The sequence below is a fragment of the Chrysochloris asiatica genome, unplaced genomic scaffold, assembly GCF_000296735.1.
Source record: "Chrysochloris asiatica unplaced genomic scaffold, ChrAsi1.0 scaffold00576, whole genome shotgun sequence".
NCBI classification, from domain to species: Eukaryota; Metazoa; Chordata; class Mammalia; order Afrosoricida; family Chrysochloridae; genus Chrysochloris; species Chrysochloris asiatica.
In genome coordinates, this window is record NW_006409094.1 from 227,798 (window position 1) to 244,881 (window position 17,084).

At 38.8% G+C, this 17,084-nt stretch overlaps 1 protein-coding gene across 2 annotated transcripts in view; it reads right to left on the reverse strand.

The window, feature by feature from the left end:
* NAA35 (N(alpha)-acetyltransferase 35, NatC auxiliary subunit) overlaps positions 1–17,084 on the reverse strand; it is a 123,350-nt gene that overhangs the window by 25,921 nt on the left and 80,345 nt on the right. For both annotated transcript variants that reach the window (XM_006877729.1, XM_006877730.1), the window contains exons 12-13: positions 6,228–6,406; positions 3,400–3,459 (exon numbers count right to left, since the gene is read on the reverse strand). In XM_006877729.1, the coding sequence (XP_006877791.1) occupies positions 3,400–3,459; positions 6,228–6,406 (239 nt within the window). The remainder of the gene's footprint in view (positions 1–3,399; positions 3,460–6,227; positions 6,407–17,084) is intronic.

Below are 17,084 nucleotides of genomic sequence, written 5' to 3' on the forward strand. Positions count from 1 at the left end.
CACTTTCAGTATTCTCCTCCAACACCATAACTCAAAGGCATCAATTCTTCTACGATCTTCCTTATTCACTGTCCAGCTTTCGCATCCATATGAGGTTACTGAAAACACAATGGCTTGATTCTCTGGGCAAAGTATTGAATGATGCAGAAGGCATCCAGAGAAGATGGAAGGAATACACAGAATCATTGTATCAAAAGGAAAAGGTTAATGTTCAACCATTTCAAGAGATAGCATATGAACAAGAGCCAATGATACTCAGGGAGGAAGTCCAAGGTGCATTGAAAGAATTGGCAAAGAACAAGGCACCAGGAATTAATGGAATAAAAATTGAAATCTTTCAAGAAAGTGAGGCAGCACAGGAGGCACTCACTCATCTCTGCCAAGAAACTTGGAAGACAACTATCTGGCCGACTGATTGGAAGAGAACCATATTTGTGCCTATTCCAAAGAGAGGTGACCCCACGGAATGCGGAAATCATCGGACAATCTCTTTTGATATCTCAAGCGAGTAAAGTTTTGCTAAAGGTAATACAGAAACAGCTACAATCAGAAAAGGGATTGTAGTCTATCATTTTTCTTGCAATGTCTTTGTTTCATTTTGGTATTGAGGCAATGCTGGCCTCTTGAAAGTTAAGAAGTATTCCTACCTGTTCTATTTTCTAGACGAGACTGCAGAGCTGGGATGCAGTTTCTTTATTGAAATATTGTTATCTAACAACTGAATTTCTTTTACCGATATCAGATTATTTCGATTAATTATTCTTGAATGAGTTTTGATAGTTTGTGCCTTTCTAGAAACTGGTCCATTACATCTAAGTTTTTAAAGTTATAGAGTTCATATTTCCTCATTATCCTTTTAATGTCTGTATGGGACAGTAGTGATACTCCTTCTTCCACTCCTGATATTAATTATAACTTCTTTTTCTTTAGTTTGGTTAGACATTTATCAACTTTCTTGATATTTTCAAAGAAGTAACTTTTGGTTACAGTAATTTTCTCTCTAAAAACCCAAGGGCCTTTTGGTTTCGTATTTCACTGATATCTGCTCTTATCATTATTTCCTTCCTTCTGCCTGTTTTGATTCTATTCCAGGTTTCTTTTTGTCTGTTTGCTTCTAAAAACAAGTTTTATTTAAATAGTTTAAATACATTACATAACATTTAAAACGGAAAGGGGGTAGAATAAAAAAAATTACTTCCCATGTCATTGGGCAGTTGTTGGTAGTAAGTTGCAAGCTCTCCAGCTAGCTATATGACCGATACATCAGTCTGAATTTGTTCCCTTGTCAAACATTTGACTCTGAAAGGTTGGCCTCACATCCTGGTTCTTTAGACATCCCTTAGCTAGGATGGTGGTGGTAGTGATGTGCCATAGAATCCATTCCGACTCATAGCGACCCTGTAATACGGTTTCCGAGGCTGCAAACCTTTACAGGAGCAGAAAGCCTCATCTTTCTCCCGTGAAACTGCTGGTAGTTTTGAGCTGCTGACTGTGAGATAAGCAACCCAACCTGTAACCACTACACTATGGTACATCTGGTTAATACAAAAAATAACCTTGTTTGTATTGAGGAAAGACGGCCTTTCCTAAGCTCTGCCCCCTTGTCAGGTTGGAAAACAAGGGGCTTTTCTTTGGCTACTACAGGCTCCCTCTAGTGGTACAGCTGCCGTACCCCATCTTCTCCTCTCAGCTCCACCCATGGCTGAGACATTTACCCTGAGAAAACGTCACTGTGACATTTTCTCAGGATAGTGGAGCTTCTGGCCACACACAGCCATCCTGGAGCGCTGACTTTGGCTAAAACATCATCATGCTAGTGCTTTGTTTCAGGTTGGGCACTTCCAGGCACCTACTGCTTGACCTCAATACTAGACAGCATGGCTCTTTTCAGTTTACTGTATGAAGGAGTTATACTAGTCCAAGTTAAAAGATAATCCCAGATGGCTACATTATACAAGCTGTGAGGTTTTAAATTCTTGACAAAGGACAGAGGGAACTTGTGTACTCATTGCATGGAAATCCTCACTTAAGCTTCAGTGAGTCACAAGCACATAAAACCCATGAACCTTTAACTGGTCATCTTTAGCCAGTTCGATCTCCACAAGGAAGTAACATATGTACGTGTGGTGGTTACCCTGTAGCTGAATTACTTCTCCATGTTCTGGATGCTCAATTATAGTACTATTACAGGCAAATTTCTTCTTAAACACCTTCACCCGTTTCTTTTAATAATAATCATCGGTGATCCCTTGGACAGTAATAAGAGTCTTCCTGCCATTTCGCTATCGAATTCTCATATGGATATAATCCTTCAGTCCCAAGAGGAAGCAGGTCATCACCCTTATTTGTATCAGCAATGTGGTCGAATGAATGGAGGTTCTGAATAGCAGACATACAATATGATTCCTTTTCCTCAGTGGAAACGTTCACGATTGTGTACTAGTTTAATTTTAAAACAGTCAAAGAACATACTTGTGGAATTTTAATTATTAAAAACTAGTGGCCCAGGAGGTGCTCTTGATGAATGTTTGTGTTGTTAAGTACCGTCCAGTAGGTTCTGACTCATAACTATCCTGTAGAGTTTCCAAGGAGTGGATGGTAAATCTGAAGTTCAAACCAACCTTGCGACCCAGTGCTTATTCTATAGCAACACACCAGGACTCCATAACACTTTGTTGTGGTGATGGTTAGGTGCCATCAAGTTGGTGCTAACTCACAGTGACCTTATGCACAGCAAAATGAAACACTGTCCGATCCTGGGCCAACCTCATTATTGTTGCCACGCTTGAATCCATCGATACTGCTACTTGGCCATTCCATCTCATTGGGGGTCTTCCTCTTTTTCTCTGATGCTCAACCTTACCGAACATGATATCCTTCTCCAACGACTGGTCCTTCCTGACAATACGTCCAAAATATGAGATATGAAGTTTAACTATCTTGGCCTCCAAGGTGCACTCTGGCTGTACTTCTTTCAACACAGATCTACTGGTTCTTTTGGCAGCCCATGGCACTTTCAATATTCTCCACCAACACAAAAACTCAAATGCATCAATTCTTCTACTGTCTTCCTTACTCACTGTCCAGCTTTCACATTCATATGAGGTTACTGAAAATACTATGGCTTGGGTCAGGTGCACCTTAGTTTTCAAGCTGACATCTTTGCTCTTCAACACTTTAAAAAGGTCTTGTGCAGCACATTTGCCCAATGCAATACGTCGTTTGATTTCTTGTTTGCTGCTTCCATGAGTGTTGATAGTTGATCCAAGAAAAACCTTAACACTTTAGAGTTATTTTTTTAAAGCATCAATCTTTTGTTCCATCATCAATAAAGCACAGACATTGACATATATAATATTTAATGTTCAAAGAAGTACTTCATTGTTAAGTGAAACTTACTTGTAATAGAGATCTTGAAAGAACACAAGGTGATTGTTCGCTAAATTCACAGAAAAAATCCTAACAGATACAATGAGAGAAAAAGCAATGTCATTAATAAATAAGACAATAGAAAAAAATGTTTGCATTTAAAGTATAATTTTTATTAGGCCCTGGAAATAGATCCCCTAGCAGAGTGAAAATATAACAAATAGTTAAAAGTCATCTCTACAAGAATTGTGCAATTTGCCAAAGGTACAAAAACTTCAGAACTTATTTTTGTTTAAAAAATACCCCATAATAGTAATTTGTAGATACCAATATTAAATTTGCATACCATGGAAACTCTAAGTCTATTATAACAGTTTACTATTGTTCAGAGTCCTCCATTGCAGCACAAGGAGCTCCTCACATAGCACACATATCTATAACTCAGAGGCACGTTTCCAGATCAAACTGATGTCCATTCAAGAAAGGCAGTATCACTGCTAGCCCTGAGAACCCTGGTGTCTTTATTGCACAGCATCACTAAAGTAGAGCGAAGTGGGGAAGAAGGGAGGAGGGGGAAGAGGGGTACTAAAAGGAAGTAGTAAAGACACAGACAGGTAGAGGAGGCAAGAGATTCCTCATAGCTCTTAACAACTACTCACTTTAGTCTTATCTAGTATGTTTTTATTATGGCAAAATATGTAACATAAACTTAACCATTTGAACCATTTTCAAGTATACCATTTAATGACATCATCCATGGTCACAGGAGTTGCCAGGTGGCACAAACATTATTTAAGAACAACCACAGGTTGGAAGAAAAGGCCCGACACTGCTTCAGAAAGTTCATCAACTTCAAAGGCAGGGTGCAGTTCGAGTGAGGCTCTACTGACACATATGTGGTCCCCATGAGTCAGAGTAACTTAACAGTAACAGGTTTTAACTGGTTAGAAAGACCTTACCGCTAATTTGGGGACTACAACTATATATCAATGCAATAATTAAGGATCAAAAAATTAGATGTAGCAGAAAGAATAAAAAAAAATTCTATCCTAATTCTAGATAGGCCACTGAAAGTCATCTAATTTGGTTACAACCTCTGTGACTCAATGAACGGAATTATCTCTATTATCTTAAGGAGGTACAGGACACAAAAATTTACCTAAAAAGGATGCTTATTCTAGTACTGAAACACAAAAAAATAATCTAAATATGAGTAAGTTGAAAACAAAAAAAACCCAATGGTATATGTTTACAATGGAACACGAGGCAGCTATTAAAATAAGGTAGAAATGTGTACATTTGTTAACAAGAACCATGTTTATGGTGTAAAGATTATCTTTTTTAAAAAGCAGGCTCTCAAACACTTATGGTCCCATTTTTGTATTAAAAAATATGTGTACACACATTCTGTAAAAATAAATGAAAACAATTCAGGGTTTAAATCCTCATTATTAAAACTTGGATGAGTTATCAAACCTCACTAAACTTTAGTTTTTTTCTAAAACAGATAGTATAAACTTTTTTTGAAGACTTAACTAGAATTTTTATACACACACAAACACACAGTGCTGCTTTGATGAAACACAAGTTTCATCAAAGCAGTTCCGACTCATAGCAACCCTGCGTAGGGTAGGTTTCAGAGGAGCAGCTAGTGGGTTTGAACCACCAACAACAGTCCGGTGCTTATCCTAAAGTGCCACACCAGGACTCCAAACACATAGTAAGAACTGTGAAAGCCAGAACCTATGTTTAGACATAAACCTGTTATAAAAGGAAAATGCAAATATTTTTCACCAACAGCAAAAAGAGGTAAGACTGCACCCTGTCAAAGGTGGAAAACTTGCACGACCCGGAAAACCAAGGCTATCTCATTGAGTTCTGGCCCTCACAGGGTTCCCTGTGCACATAAATCCAGGACACAGGACTTTTGAGGTTGAATCTTTGTGGAAGCAGGTTGCCGTACGTTCCTTTCTGCCTCACAGTACTTGGGTTCATTACTGTGGGACCTTCTGTTAGCAAACAGCCACCTAGCCACCACACTACCAGGGCTCCTCATATATGTACACTAGGGACTTTACAAAGCTCAAGGAAAATGGGAGTTCACAGCAATGGGATTTTTCCAAGAACGCTTTAAAGCCCTCCTTCTTATAACACAGTGTTTGGTTTTGAGCAAATACTCAATATATCTTGAATTTGGGTGAAAGAATTAAGGATAATCTATTTTGTTTACTTTTCAAGAAGAGAGCATGAACTACTCTCTAATTATAAAATATTTTTAAAAATTAGAAATGGATTATGATACAAAAGTGAATAATTGCCATCAGGAATGATTATGAGGGTTGGAAATGTAAAGGAGGGGAGTGATTGACTTTGCAGTCTAGGAGTGGAGGTCCCTGGGGCCATCAAGGGAGAAGAGGAGAGAGCGGGACCCTACCCTGACGCCAGAGATGAAGCGGCTGGGGACTTTAGATCCATTGAGGGAGAGGGGCTGTGTGCTGATGACTGGGGGGCAGGCTTGCTTTTGGTTGGTTGATGATGCACGGAGGAGACTGTAACCATGTCAATGAAATGATATACAATAGGATGAATGTAAAGCTAATTTTCTCCCATGTAAACTATCACATAATTCACAATAAAACATTAAAAAAAAAATACAAATGGATATGGCAAAAGTTACGTTACATACACTTTGTCACAATTAAAAAAGAAAACTATGTTGAATCCAAAATTCTTTTAAAACTTCTCCAGCTATTATAGAAAACAAGCATCTACCCTGGGGATAGCCAGTCTCTAAAAAGCGATACACTGTTCTGCCGTTAAATCAAAGGATACAGTCCAGAGGAAAGACTTGTACTTACCAAAATACAATGTAAATTTGTCAAATTGACAACTTCACAGACAGTTTTTATTCTGTCTATTAATCTTGCAAAATAGTTGACCATTTCTTCCCTTTTAATTATTTTTGCATAACGAGGGAAGGTGGGTGGGAGTAGCCTCTGGTTAACAAGGGGCTCAAAACCCATCATAATTGGATGATCTAAAAAGAAAAATATAAAACAGGTTAAGATTTTCAGTATGTCTCTGAATTTTAAACCTCAAATGCTATTAAATCAATCACAAATAAAAGCACCCAAAGAATCATTCTGACAGCTTCAGAAACATCTCCAAATTCTAATTATCTTAGCTTCTAAGCAGATTATATAATTTATTATTAATTTAGCAACACACACACATTTAAAAAATGACACAGACAGGTTTAATTACCTAAAAATGTTGGGGGAGAGGTATCCTATCTCAAAACGAGTGCCAAGAATGAGATAAAACAGGGCTAATAGCATGTACATTCACTCAAAAAGAAGCAAAGCTACATGAATCATAACATTGTAAAGAAAGCTAAAACAGGAACTCCAAAAATGTAGTCTTCTCTGTCCCTTAACTAGTAGAAGTGAAAAGTAAAATAAATTCAAGCTTAGCTACATTTGGTCCTTAGATAGAGTGATAAAAATCACTAATACCTTACAAAAACAGCTTATTACAATAATCAACCCTACCCTTAATCAATACAATTTCTCCATCACCATAAACTGAAACTCAGTATTCCATAAGCAATAATCCCTTTTGCTCCTCCCTCCTAGTAACCCTGGTAACCATTAGGAAACTGGTCTCCATACATTCACTTTTTTTTTTTTTAATGTGAGGTCATACAAATTTGACCTTTTGTGATTAATTTATTCACTCAGCATAATGTCTTTAGGCATCATCCATTCTGGAACACGTATCAAGACGTTATTTTTCCTACTGGCTGAGTTGTATTCCTTTGTTTATATACATTCATCTGTTGATAAGCATTTAGGTTGTTTCCAACCTTTTGGCTATATTGAATTGCTGTTGTTAAGTGCCGTCGAGTCGTGTCTGACCCATAGCGATGCTGAACAGGGTTTCTGAGGCTGTAAATCTTTACAGGAGTAGAAAGCCTCATCTTTCTCCCGTGGAGCAGCTGATAGTTTCGAACTGCTAACCTTGCAGTTCGCAGCCCAATTCGTAACCACTGTGCTACTACCAGAGCTCCTTTTAGCACTGCAAAAAAAAGTTTCTGAGTCTCTCCTTTCAAGTCATTTGGGTATATCGCTAGAAGTGGAATTAGGAGTCCTGGTGGCGCCAAGGGCTAAGGCATCAGACTGCAAAGTCATTTGAACTGCAAGGTTGGTGGTTCAGGCTCACCAGCTTCTCCCTGGAAACCCGAAACAGGATCGCGATGGGTCAGAACTGACTCTACAGCACTTAACAACAATGATAATTATAGGGGCCCTGGTAGCATAGTGCATTATGCGTTGGGCTGCTAACCCCAAAGTCAGAAGTTCAACCCCACCAGTGGCTTCACAGGAGACACATGAGGCCATCTGCTACTGTAATCATTTAGTCTTGGAAACCTGAAGGAGCATCCCTGACTGTGCCCTATAAAGAGTTGCTAAGAGTCAGAATCAGCTCAATGACAGTGAGATGAGAGGCAGCTCGATGTTCAGTTTTCTGAGGAACCACTATACTGTCTTCCAGAATGGCTACACCATTTCACATTTCCACCAACGGTTCCAATTTACCAACATCCTCACAAATATGTGTTACTTTTTTATTTTCACCATTCTAGTAGAAATGAAGTGGTAGCACATTGTGCTTTTCATTTCCATCTTTCTAGCTGCACCGCAGGATAAGCAAGCACTGGACACAAAGTCAATAGTTCAAACCCACCAGAGGCTCTGTAAGAAAAAGATGAGACTTTCTGGTCCCGTAAAGATGTATGACCTCAGAAACCATATATAAGCCTTCTACCTTGACTCTATACTTAAGAGTCTTCCAGTTGCAGTGTATTATGAACTATTTTTATATGACCTTTCTAGCCCTGGTCTTGTTCCTCCCTCAAAGTGATTAAGACTTATGTAAATTGAGTGATTTATGGTCCACCAAGGGTTTGTAGTTCTGGTGGGAGGGTCATGACAAGAAATTGCTAATAATTAGGTTTACAAAAGGTAAACCACTGCCCAGAGGTTCAGAGGACCTTGCCACCATTAACACAAGTCTTGAGCGGAACATGTCCTCTGGACCAAGGATCCAAGGTCCCTGTGCTAAGAACCTACTAATGCAGAAAAATGCTGAAACACTGCCCATAAAGGACAGAGGTCTGAGTGTGCCTACTGCAGTAGGCATGGCTGGGGCCCCTCGAGGACAGCAAGGTGTCACAAAAGCCCCATCAGCACAGGGAGAGTGATGGGCGGCAGCCGCAGAGACCAGTGTGGGAGCAGCAGCAGACAAGAAGCCTTGGGAGCCGTGGAGGCCCTCAAGCAGCATGTTGGTCAGTCATCAGAGGCAGCAGTAGTACCATGAAAGCAGCATCTGACATGGGACCTGAACTACGGCATCAGATGAACATGGTAGTTTGTGAAAGAGTAAGCATTTCTCCTTTTGGAAATTTATTATTATTATATATTGTCTGCCTCCTATAAATAAGAACAATGGCTTTCATTGGCCAACACCAAGTTAAAGATCTCATGTGTCCAGTTCAATCAATCACAAAATAACGTAACACCCAGAGCATCACAGAATGTCAGTGGGTGTATGTGTCTCATTCTGACTGGTCTGGAAGTTTGAGGCAGTCTGTTTATATGTGCAACACAGACAGACAGACATGTACATGCAGGTATGAGCTTACTTTTACAAAGGAGTCCTGATATGGCACTGTAAGATAAGCACTGCATTAATCACAAAGCTGTGGTTCAAACCCAGCAGCCACTCCTTGGTAACCCTATACAGGGTTGCTATGAGTTGGAACCAACTCAATAGCATTTAACAACAACTCTTATGTAAGTTCCAATTTAATGGCTGAGTCCAAGATTAATATCCTTAACCAACAACCTTCTGAGTTTCAGGTATATTATTTCCAACTATTTAACAGACATTTCATTCTTGATTATCTCATAGCACCTCAAAAGGCATGTGTCTCTAAATAGTAAAGAATGTCAGCCTTGATCATTATCCTCTTTTAATAACTATGTTGTTGTGTTATGTGCTGTGGAGTCAGTTCCGACTCATAGCGATCCTGTACTGGGTTTCCGAGGCTGTAAATCTTTACGGGAGGAGAAAGCCTCATCTTTCTCCTTTGGAACAGCTGGTAGTTTCGAACTGCTGACCTTGAGGTTCGCAGCCCGATTCGTAACCACTATGCTACCAGAGCTCCTTAAGAACTATGTATATGGTATAAAATTGACAATGTTGTTGTGTTGTTAAGTGCCATCAAGTTGGTTCCAGCCCATAGTGATCCTGTACAGGGTTTTCAAGGAGTGGCTGGAGAGGCTTGAACCACCTACCTTGCAATTCAAACCAACTTTGCAGTCTGACTCATTAGCCCAGGGCGCCACACCAGAACTTTGTTGGATAAGCAACTTAGGGGATAGTGAATTTATGTTAATGGAGGGAGGACACTTTGGAAAAGGAGGGGGTGAATGGCTGCACAACTCGACAAATGTAATCAACTCCACTGAACTGTTCATGCAGAAACTGTTAAATTGTTGCATATGTTTTGCTGTGTATATCCTTATCAACAAAAAAGAAATTTAAAAAATTATATACAAAATTTATAAATGGAAATTGGAGATGTCTGTACAACATGATGAACATAATTAATGTTCCTCAAATTAATTGTACATGTAAAAATGTTTGAAATGGCAAGTATTTCTTATGTATATATATTCTAAAACCTTTTTTGTTTTTTAAAGGCATGTGTTTAAAAACTATTTGTATACTTTCCTTAAGATTGTTTCTAGGAGCCTTGGTAGTGCAAGAGGGTAAGCACTCAGCTGCTAACCAGAGGTTGGTGGTTCAAACCCATCCAGCAGCTCCACGAGAGAAATAACGAGCTGTTACTGTTCAGGTTACAGCCAAGAAAACTTTACGGACGGTTGTAGTCTGTCATGTGGGATTGTGATGAGAGAATCAACTCGATGACATCAAACAAGATGCTTTTTCTTAGCAACATGACCAACTAGCCTCATGACTACTTAACCAAGAAAGCTCCTGGTCTCTTCCCACCTCCTCACCTGCTTTAGTCAGTCAACAAGTCATAAAGATTCTATCATCTAATTTCTACCAACCAGTCTCTTCTCTTCAGTCGTACTGCCACTGCACTAGCTTAGCTAGGGTCCCTGTTACTGGTTGCTTTCTCATAAATCAACTACACTGCTGCCTCACTTCTTTTATCTAAAATACAGTGTGATTTTATTTTCCTACACTATTCTTATATATAGGAGCTCTGGTAGCGTAGTGGTTATGAATCGGGCTGTGAACCTGAAGGTCAGCAGTTCGAAACTACCAGCAGCTCCGCGGGAGAAAGATGAGGCTTTCTACTCCCGTAAAGATTTACACCCTCGGAAACCTTGGAAACCTTGTACAGGGTCGCTATGGGTTGGAATCGACTCGTCGGCGCTTAACAACAACAACAACAACATTCTTATATATATTAAAAAGTACAAAATCTTTAGTAGGGTATTTTCCTGCCATCCTATTGGGGGAGGGGGGGGAATCTGTATTCCAACAGAAAATTGTACACTGTCTGGTTGACTCTAGAGGAACTGCATTACAAGTCTACAGATGTTCTAACTGGTACACATGCAAATTTTGACCTGTCTCATACAGGTTCAATTGATTGCCCCTGCTTCTATGCAAAAAGAGTTTTACCTCCATTTCCAATTTACTTCAACAATCCATTACTCCAATAAAATCTGTGCTTTTAATATTTTTCACTGAACAAGTTATAACTCCTGCCTTTTTAATCTCATTAAATGTTGGAGTCAAGTGCTACTGAGTCGGTTTCAACTCATAGCAACCCTGTACAGGGTCTCCAAAGAGCGGCTGGTGAGTTGAACCACTTAAATGGTAGTTTGCACTTCAGTGCTTATCCTACATCAACCTTGTAGAACCAACCTTGCAGTCCAGTGCTTTACCACACTGTGAGATACCAGGACTCCAACTCATTAAACAGTTTTAAAAAATCCTTAGCAATGCTCATTTTAACATCTGTGGCGCTGTGGGATAAAGAACTGGACCACAAGATTGGTTTGAGCCACAAGGTCAGCAGCTCAAACTCACCAGTCGCTTCTTGAACCCTATACAGGGTTGCTATGAGTGGGAGCCAATTCAACAGCACTTAACAACAATGAGTCATGAATTTATCTTTATCAGAAAATTACCTTTTAATACCCTCCAGCACCATAGGCTGCAGTGAGCACTGTGAAAATATCATGCTCTCTTATGCCTCTTGATTTTGCACATACCATTCTCTCACCTGTAAAGCCTAGCCCTCATTCTGAGCCTGGGAGACCTGACACAGCTCGGGTGCCCCATCTCCTCCCTGGTTCTCCCGCCCACAGTACTGTGTATACGCCACTACTGCACCATCTTTGTGGGATTACATCATTTGTCTCTCTCTGAAAGCAGAGTTCAGGTTGTGCTCCAAACATCTAAATGCCTGACTCATAACAGACATTAGGTAAACGTTTGCTGAATCATAAGATAAAAATGCTCAAAATGAAACAAAGCCTGTTATCACTATAATAAAATAATCTGAATTTCTCATAGTTCATGACCTAGAACTAAGGTAAAAGTAGAACCGACAATGTTATAAGAAGCTTCTTTACAATGCCAACATGAATACATTTTGGGTCTGAAAGACCAAAGGGACAGAATCCAGATACTTAAACAGTGGTGTTGTTGTTAGGCTCCATCAAGTTGGCACTGACTCACAGTGACCTTATGCACAACACTGCACCATCCACACAATTGTAGTAACGCTTGAGACCATAACCCTTATATTCCCACAAACATTGTAACATTTAAAAGTATTACCTAGAAATGTTCTTAACACATGCAATTATAGGCTTTAAACTATAAGATAAATACATTACAGTCAATTCGTGACATATAAATTATAATGGAAAGAAGTAAATATTAATGGGAAATGAATAGTGATTATAGTATGAAAAATAACAATACGAAATAGTAATTAATGTTTTAAGCTAATTTAGCTGTTATACACATTGTATGAAGTTCTGGTGTGTCACTGTAGCATTGGCACTGGACTTTGAACCACAAGGTTGGCAGTTCAAACCCATGAGCTGCTCCTTAGAAACCCTATGTAGGGTTGCTATGAGTCAGAACTGACTCGATGGTACTGCAACAACAACAACTGAACAACACAGGGAAGGAGAGGTTAGGGGTACCCTGTACAACTGAAAACACACATACAACTTCTGACTCCCCAAAAGCCTAAGAAATTGGCTACGTTGAGGTCTTATCAATAACAAACAGTTGATAAAATGTACATATTTATTACCTATAGTATATAAAGGAGTCCTGGTGTAATGCTGTGGGTTAATGCGCCAGACTGCAAAGCCGTTTGAACTGCAAGGTCGGCGGTTCAAGCTCACCATCTACTCCTTGGAAACCCTGTACAGGGTCGCTATGGGTTGAAATCAACTCGATGGCACTTGACAACAATAAAAATAGTATATAAAATATGCTATATGTATATGTATGCTGCTGTAGGATAAGCATTGGAGTGTTAACTGCAATGTTGGTGGTTCATACCACCAATTGCTCCTTGGAAACCCTATACAGGGAGACAATGAGAGTCAGAACTGAGTGCCAGCACTTTACAACAACATATACATAACATACAAAATATGTGTTAATCAATTGTTACACTATTGGTAAGGCCTCTGTATTATATGAGGAGTCCTGATGTGGCACTGGAGGATAAGCACTGACGGTTAACCACAAGGTTGGCGGTTCAAACCCACCAGCCACTCCTATGAAACCCTATGCAAGGCTGACATGAGTCAGAACCAACTCAACTGCACTTAACAACAACAAATGTATCATATGAAAGAGCTACAAAAGTTTGTGGGAAGACTCCATTGCCTTTTAAATCCATTTTTCCACTTAAGTTTCTGAAGCCTCCTGTATACTGTATCCAAATGAAAGCTTCATTTTTCAATACGAGAGAAAAGGGCTTTTGATTAAGTGCATGGTTTATGCTCCTGCGTATAACTGCAACAACAGCTTCACAGATTTCTTTTTCTTCTTTCAAAATGGATATTATACGGAAATGGCAGGCAATCACGGCTGCAGACCTCAATCTACAGCTCATATCAAGCAATCCAACTTTTTCTTGTAATGTCATGATCTTTCTCTGCTTCTTGGGAGCACTTCCATCATCATTTGTGGTACGTACTATGGGTACCATGGTGTTATTCAAGATTTATGGTATTGCACTAAACATAATGAAAAATACGTGAGAAAGGTAAGAAATTATTTGTTGCAGTATGTAGTTTACAGGTAAATTGAGCTGCTCGTTGCAGAGATGATCAACATCACACAGCATTAAAAAAAAAAAAAGCAGCAATGTATAAATAGGCCTGTGCAGTTCAAACCTCTATTGTTCAAATGTGAACTGCATTTATTTAGCAGCATCCCTACCATCTACCCTCTAGAAGTCAGCTGCGCTTTTCCTAAGTGTGAAATCCAAAAATGGCTTTAGACATTGTCAAATATCCTCTGGGGGACAAAAAACATGCCAAATTAAGGAACTCTGATCTAGATAAATATAATAAGCGATTATAAATCAGGTGTAGAAGTCCTAGTGTGACGCTGTAGGTTAATGTGCTGGACTGCAAGATTGGTTTGAACCACAAGGTTGGAGAAGTTCATGTACAGGGACTTTGTAACCAGCACTAGAAAGCTGGTTTTTGGTTTTTAATCTCTTAAAAAAGAATAACTACCGACAAAGTAAACTTTAAGATAAAAACCAGCATAAGAGACCAAGGACACTATCTTATGATCAAAGGGTCAATTGAGCAAGACGGCATAACCATAATAAATATATACACACCCAATGAAAGAGCACCAAGATACAAGATGCAAACCTTACTGGAACTGAAGAAAGAAATAGATCAATCTACAATTATAGTGGGAGATTTTAACACACCACTCTCAAAAACGGACAGAACAACCAGAAAGAAACTCGACAAAGTTACAGAGGAACCAAACAACACAACCAATCAACTTGACCTCATAGATGTATACAGAGCATTCAATCCAACAATAGCACAATATACATTCTTCTCCAGTGCATATGGAACATTCTCCAGAATTGACCAAGTGTTAGGTCACAAAGCAAGCCTCTATAAATTTACAAACATCAAAATTCTACAGAGCATATTCTCAGACCACAATGTTATAAAGCAAAAAATCAACAATAAGAAGACCAAGGCAATAAAGTTGAATACATGGAAACTGAACAACACCCTGCTGAAAAGCGACTGGGTAGTAGAAGAAATTAAACATGAATTCACAAAGTTCCTAGAAACAAACAAGAATGGAACGTATCAAAATCTTTGGGACACAGCGAAAGCAGTGCTGAGAGGACAATGGATTGCAATAAATGCGCACATCCAAAAAGAGGAAAGAACCAAAACAAACACATTAACACAGCATCTTCAACAATTAGAAGCAGATCAGCAGAGGGAACCTACAGTCAACAGAAGAAAGGAAATAATAAAGATAAGAACAGAAATAAATGAGATGGGAAACCAAAAAACTATAGAAAGAATCAACAGGACAAGAAGCTGGTTCTTTGAACGATTAATAAAATTGACAAACCATTGGCAAAACTAACAAAAGAAAAGAGGGGAGGACACAAATAACTTGCATTAGAAACCACATGGGTGAAGTCATAACAGAACCAAACAAAACAAAAGGATAATAACAGAATACTATGAAGAGTTGTACTCCAACAAATTCGAAAACGTAAATGAGATGGATTTATTTCTAGAAAAACATGACCTACCTAAACATACTCAGAATGAAGTAGAAAACTTGAACCGACCCATAACAAAAGAAGTATTTGATCAGGTCATCAAAAAATCCCAACCAACAAAAGTCCAGGCCCAGATGGCTTCACCATCTATTCACCAAGCATTCAGGGAAGAACTGTCACCAATTCTACTCAAATTATTCCAGGATATAGAAGAGGATGGAAAACTCCCTAATACTTTTTATGAAGCAAGCATAACCCTCATACCATAACCAGGGAAGGACATCACTGAAAAAGAAAACTATATACCAATATCCCTCACAAACACAGACACAAAAATTGTCAACAAAATCCTAGCCAACAGAATCCAACAGCACATCAAAAAAATTATACATCATGACCAAGTGGGATTCATAAAGGGATGCAAGGATGGTTCAACATCAGAAAAACCATCAACGTAATCCATCATATAAATAAGAAAAAGGAAAAGAACCACATGATCTTAGCGATTAATGCAGAAAAGGCATTTGACAAAATCCAACCACAAGGTTGGATAAAACACTCAACAAAGAGGGAACTGAAGGGAAATTCCTCAACATAATCAAGAGCATGTATACAAAACCAACAGCCTACATCACTCTCAATAGAGAGAAACTGAAAGCCTTCCCTCTGCGAACAGAAACCAGACAAGGTTTATCACCACTCCTATTCAATATTGTGCTGGAAGTTTTAGCAAGAGCTATACAGCATGACAGAGAAATTAAAGGCATCCAAATTGGCAAAGAGAAAGTAAAACTTTCCTTATTTGCAGATGATATGATCCTATACATAGAAAACCCCAAAGTCTCAGTAAAAGAACCACTAGACCTCATCGGAAGATTCAGCAAAATGGCAGGGTATAACATCAACCTAAAAAAATTAGTTCAATTTCTCTACAGCAACGATAGCACTGAAAAGGACATTAGGAAAGCAATACCATTTACAATAGCCGCACAAAGGATGAAATATTTAGGAATAAATGTAACCAGAGAAACAAAGGATTTATACAAAGAAAATCACAAAACACTACGACAAGAAACCAAAAGAGACCTACAGAAATGGAAGAACATACCATGTTCCTGGATAGGAAGACTCAACATCAAGAAAATGTCAGTACTGCCCAAAGCAATTTACACATACAATGCAATCCCAATCCAGATTCCAACAACATTCTTCGAAGAGATGGAAATGACAATTACTAACTTTATATGGAAAGGAAAGAGACCCAGGATAAGTAAAGCACTGCTTAAAAAGAAGAACAAGGTTGAAGGTCTCTCACTCTCGGATTTCAAAACTTACTACATAGCTACAGCGGTCAAAACAGCCTGGTACTGGTACAATGAAAGACACATTGATCAATGGAACAGAATTGAGAATCCAGAAATTAACCCAACCACATAGAGCCAAATAAATGATTTTCAACAAAGTTCCTAGGCATATTGCATGGGGAGGAGACAGTCTCTTTAACAAATGGTGCTGGCAGAACTGGAAAGCAATATGTTAAAGACTGATACAAGACCTTTGCTTCATGCCGTATACAAAAAATAAATTCAGCATGGATTAAAGATCTAAATATGAATCCCAAAATTATGAAGGCCATCAATGAAAAAATAAGGACAAATGTGAGGGTGCTATTTCAAGGCACATATAGACTACCAAACATTTTGAAAAGTACACAAACAAAAACAGACAAAATAGATAAGTGGGACATACTAAAAATTAAAAACTTACGTGCATCAAAAGACTTCACCAAAAGAGTAAAAAGGGAACCCACAGAATGGGAAAAAATCTTTTGCAATGACACATCAGACAAGGG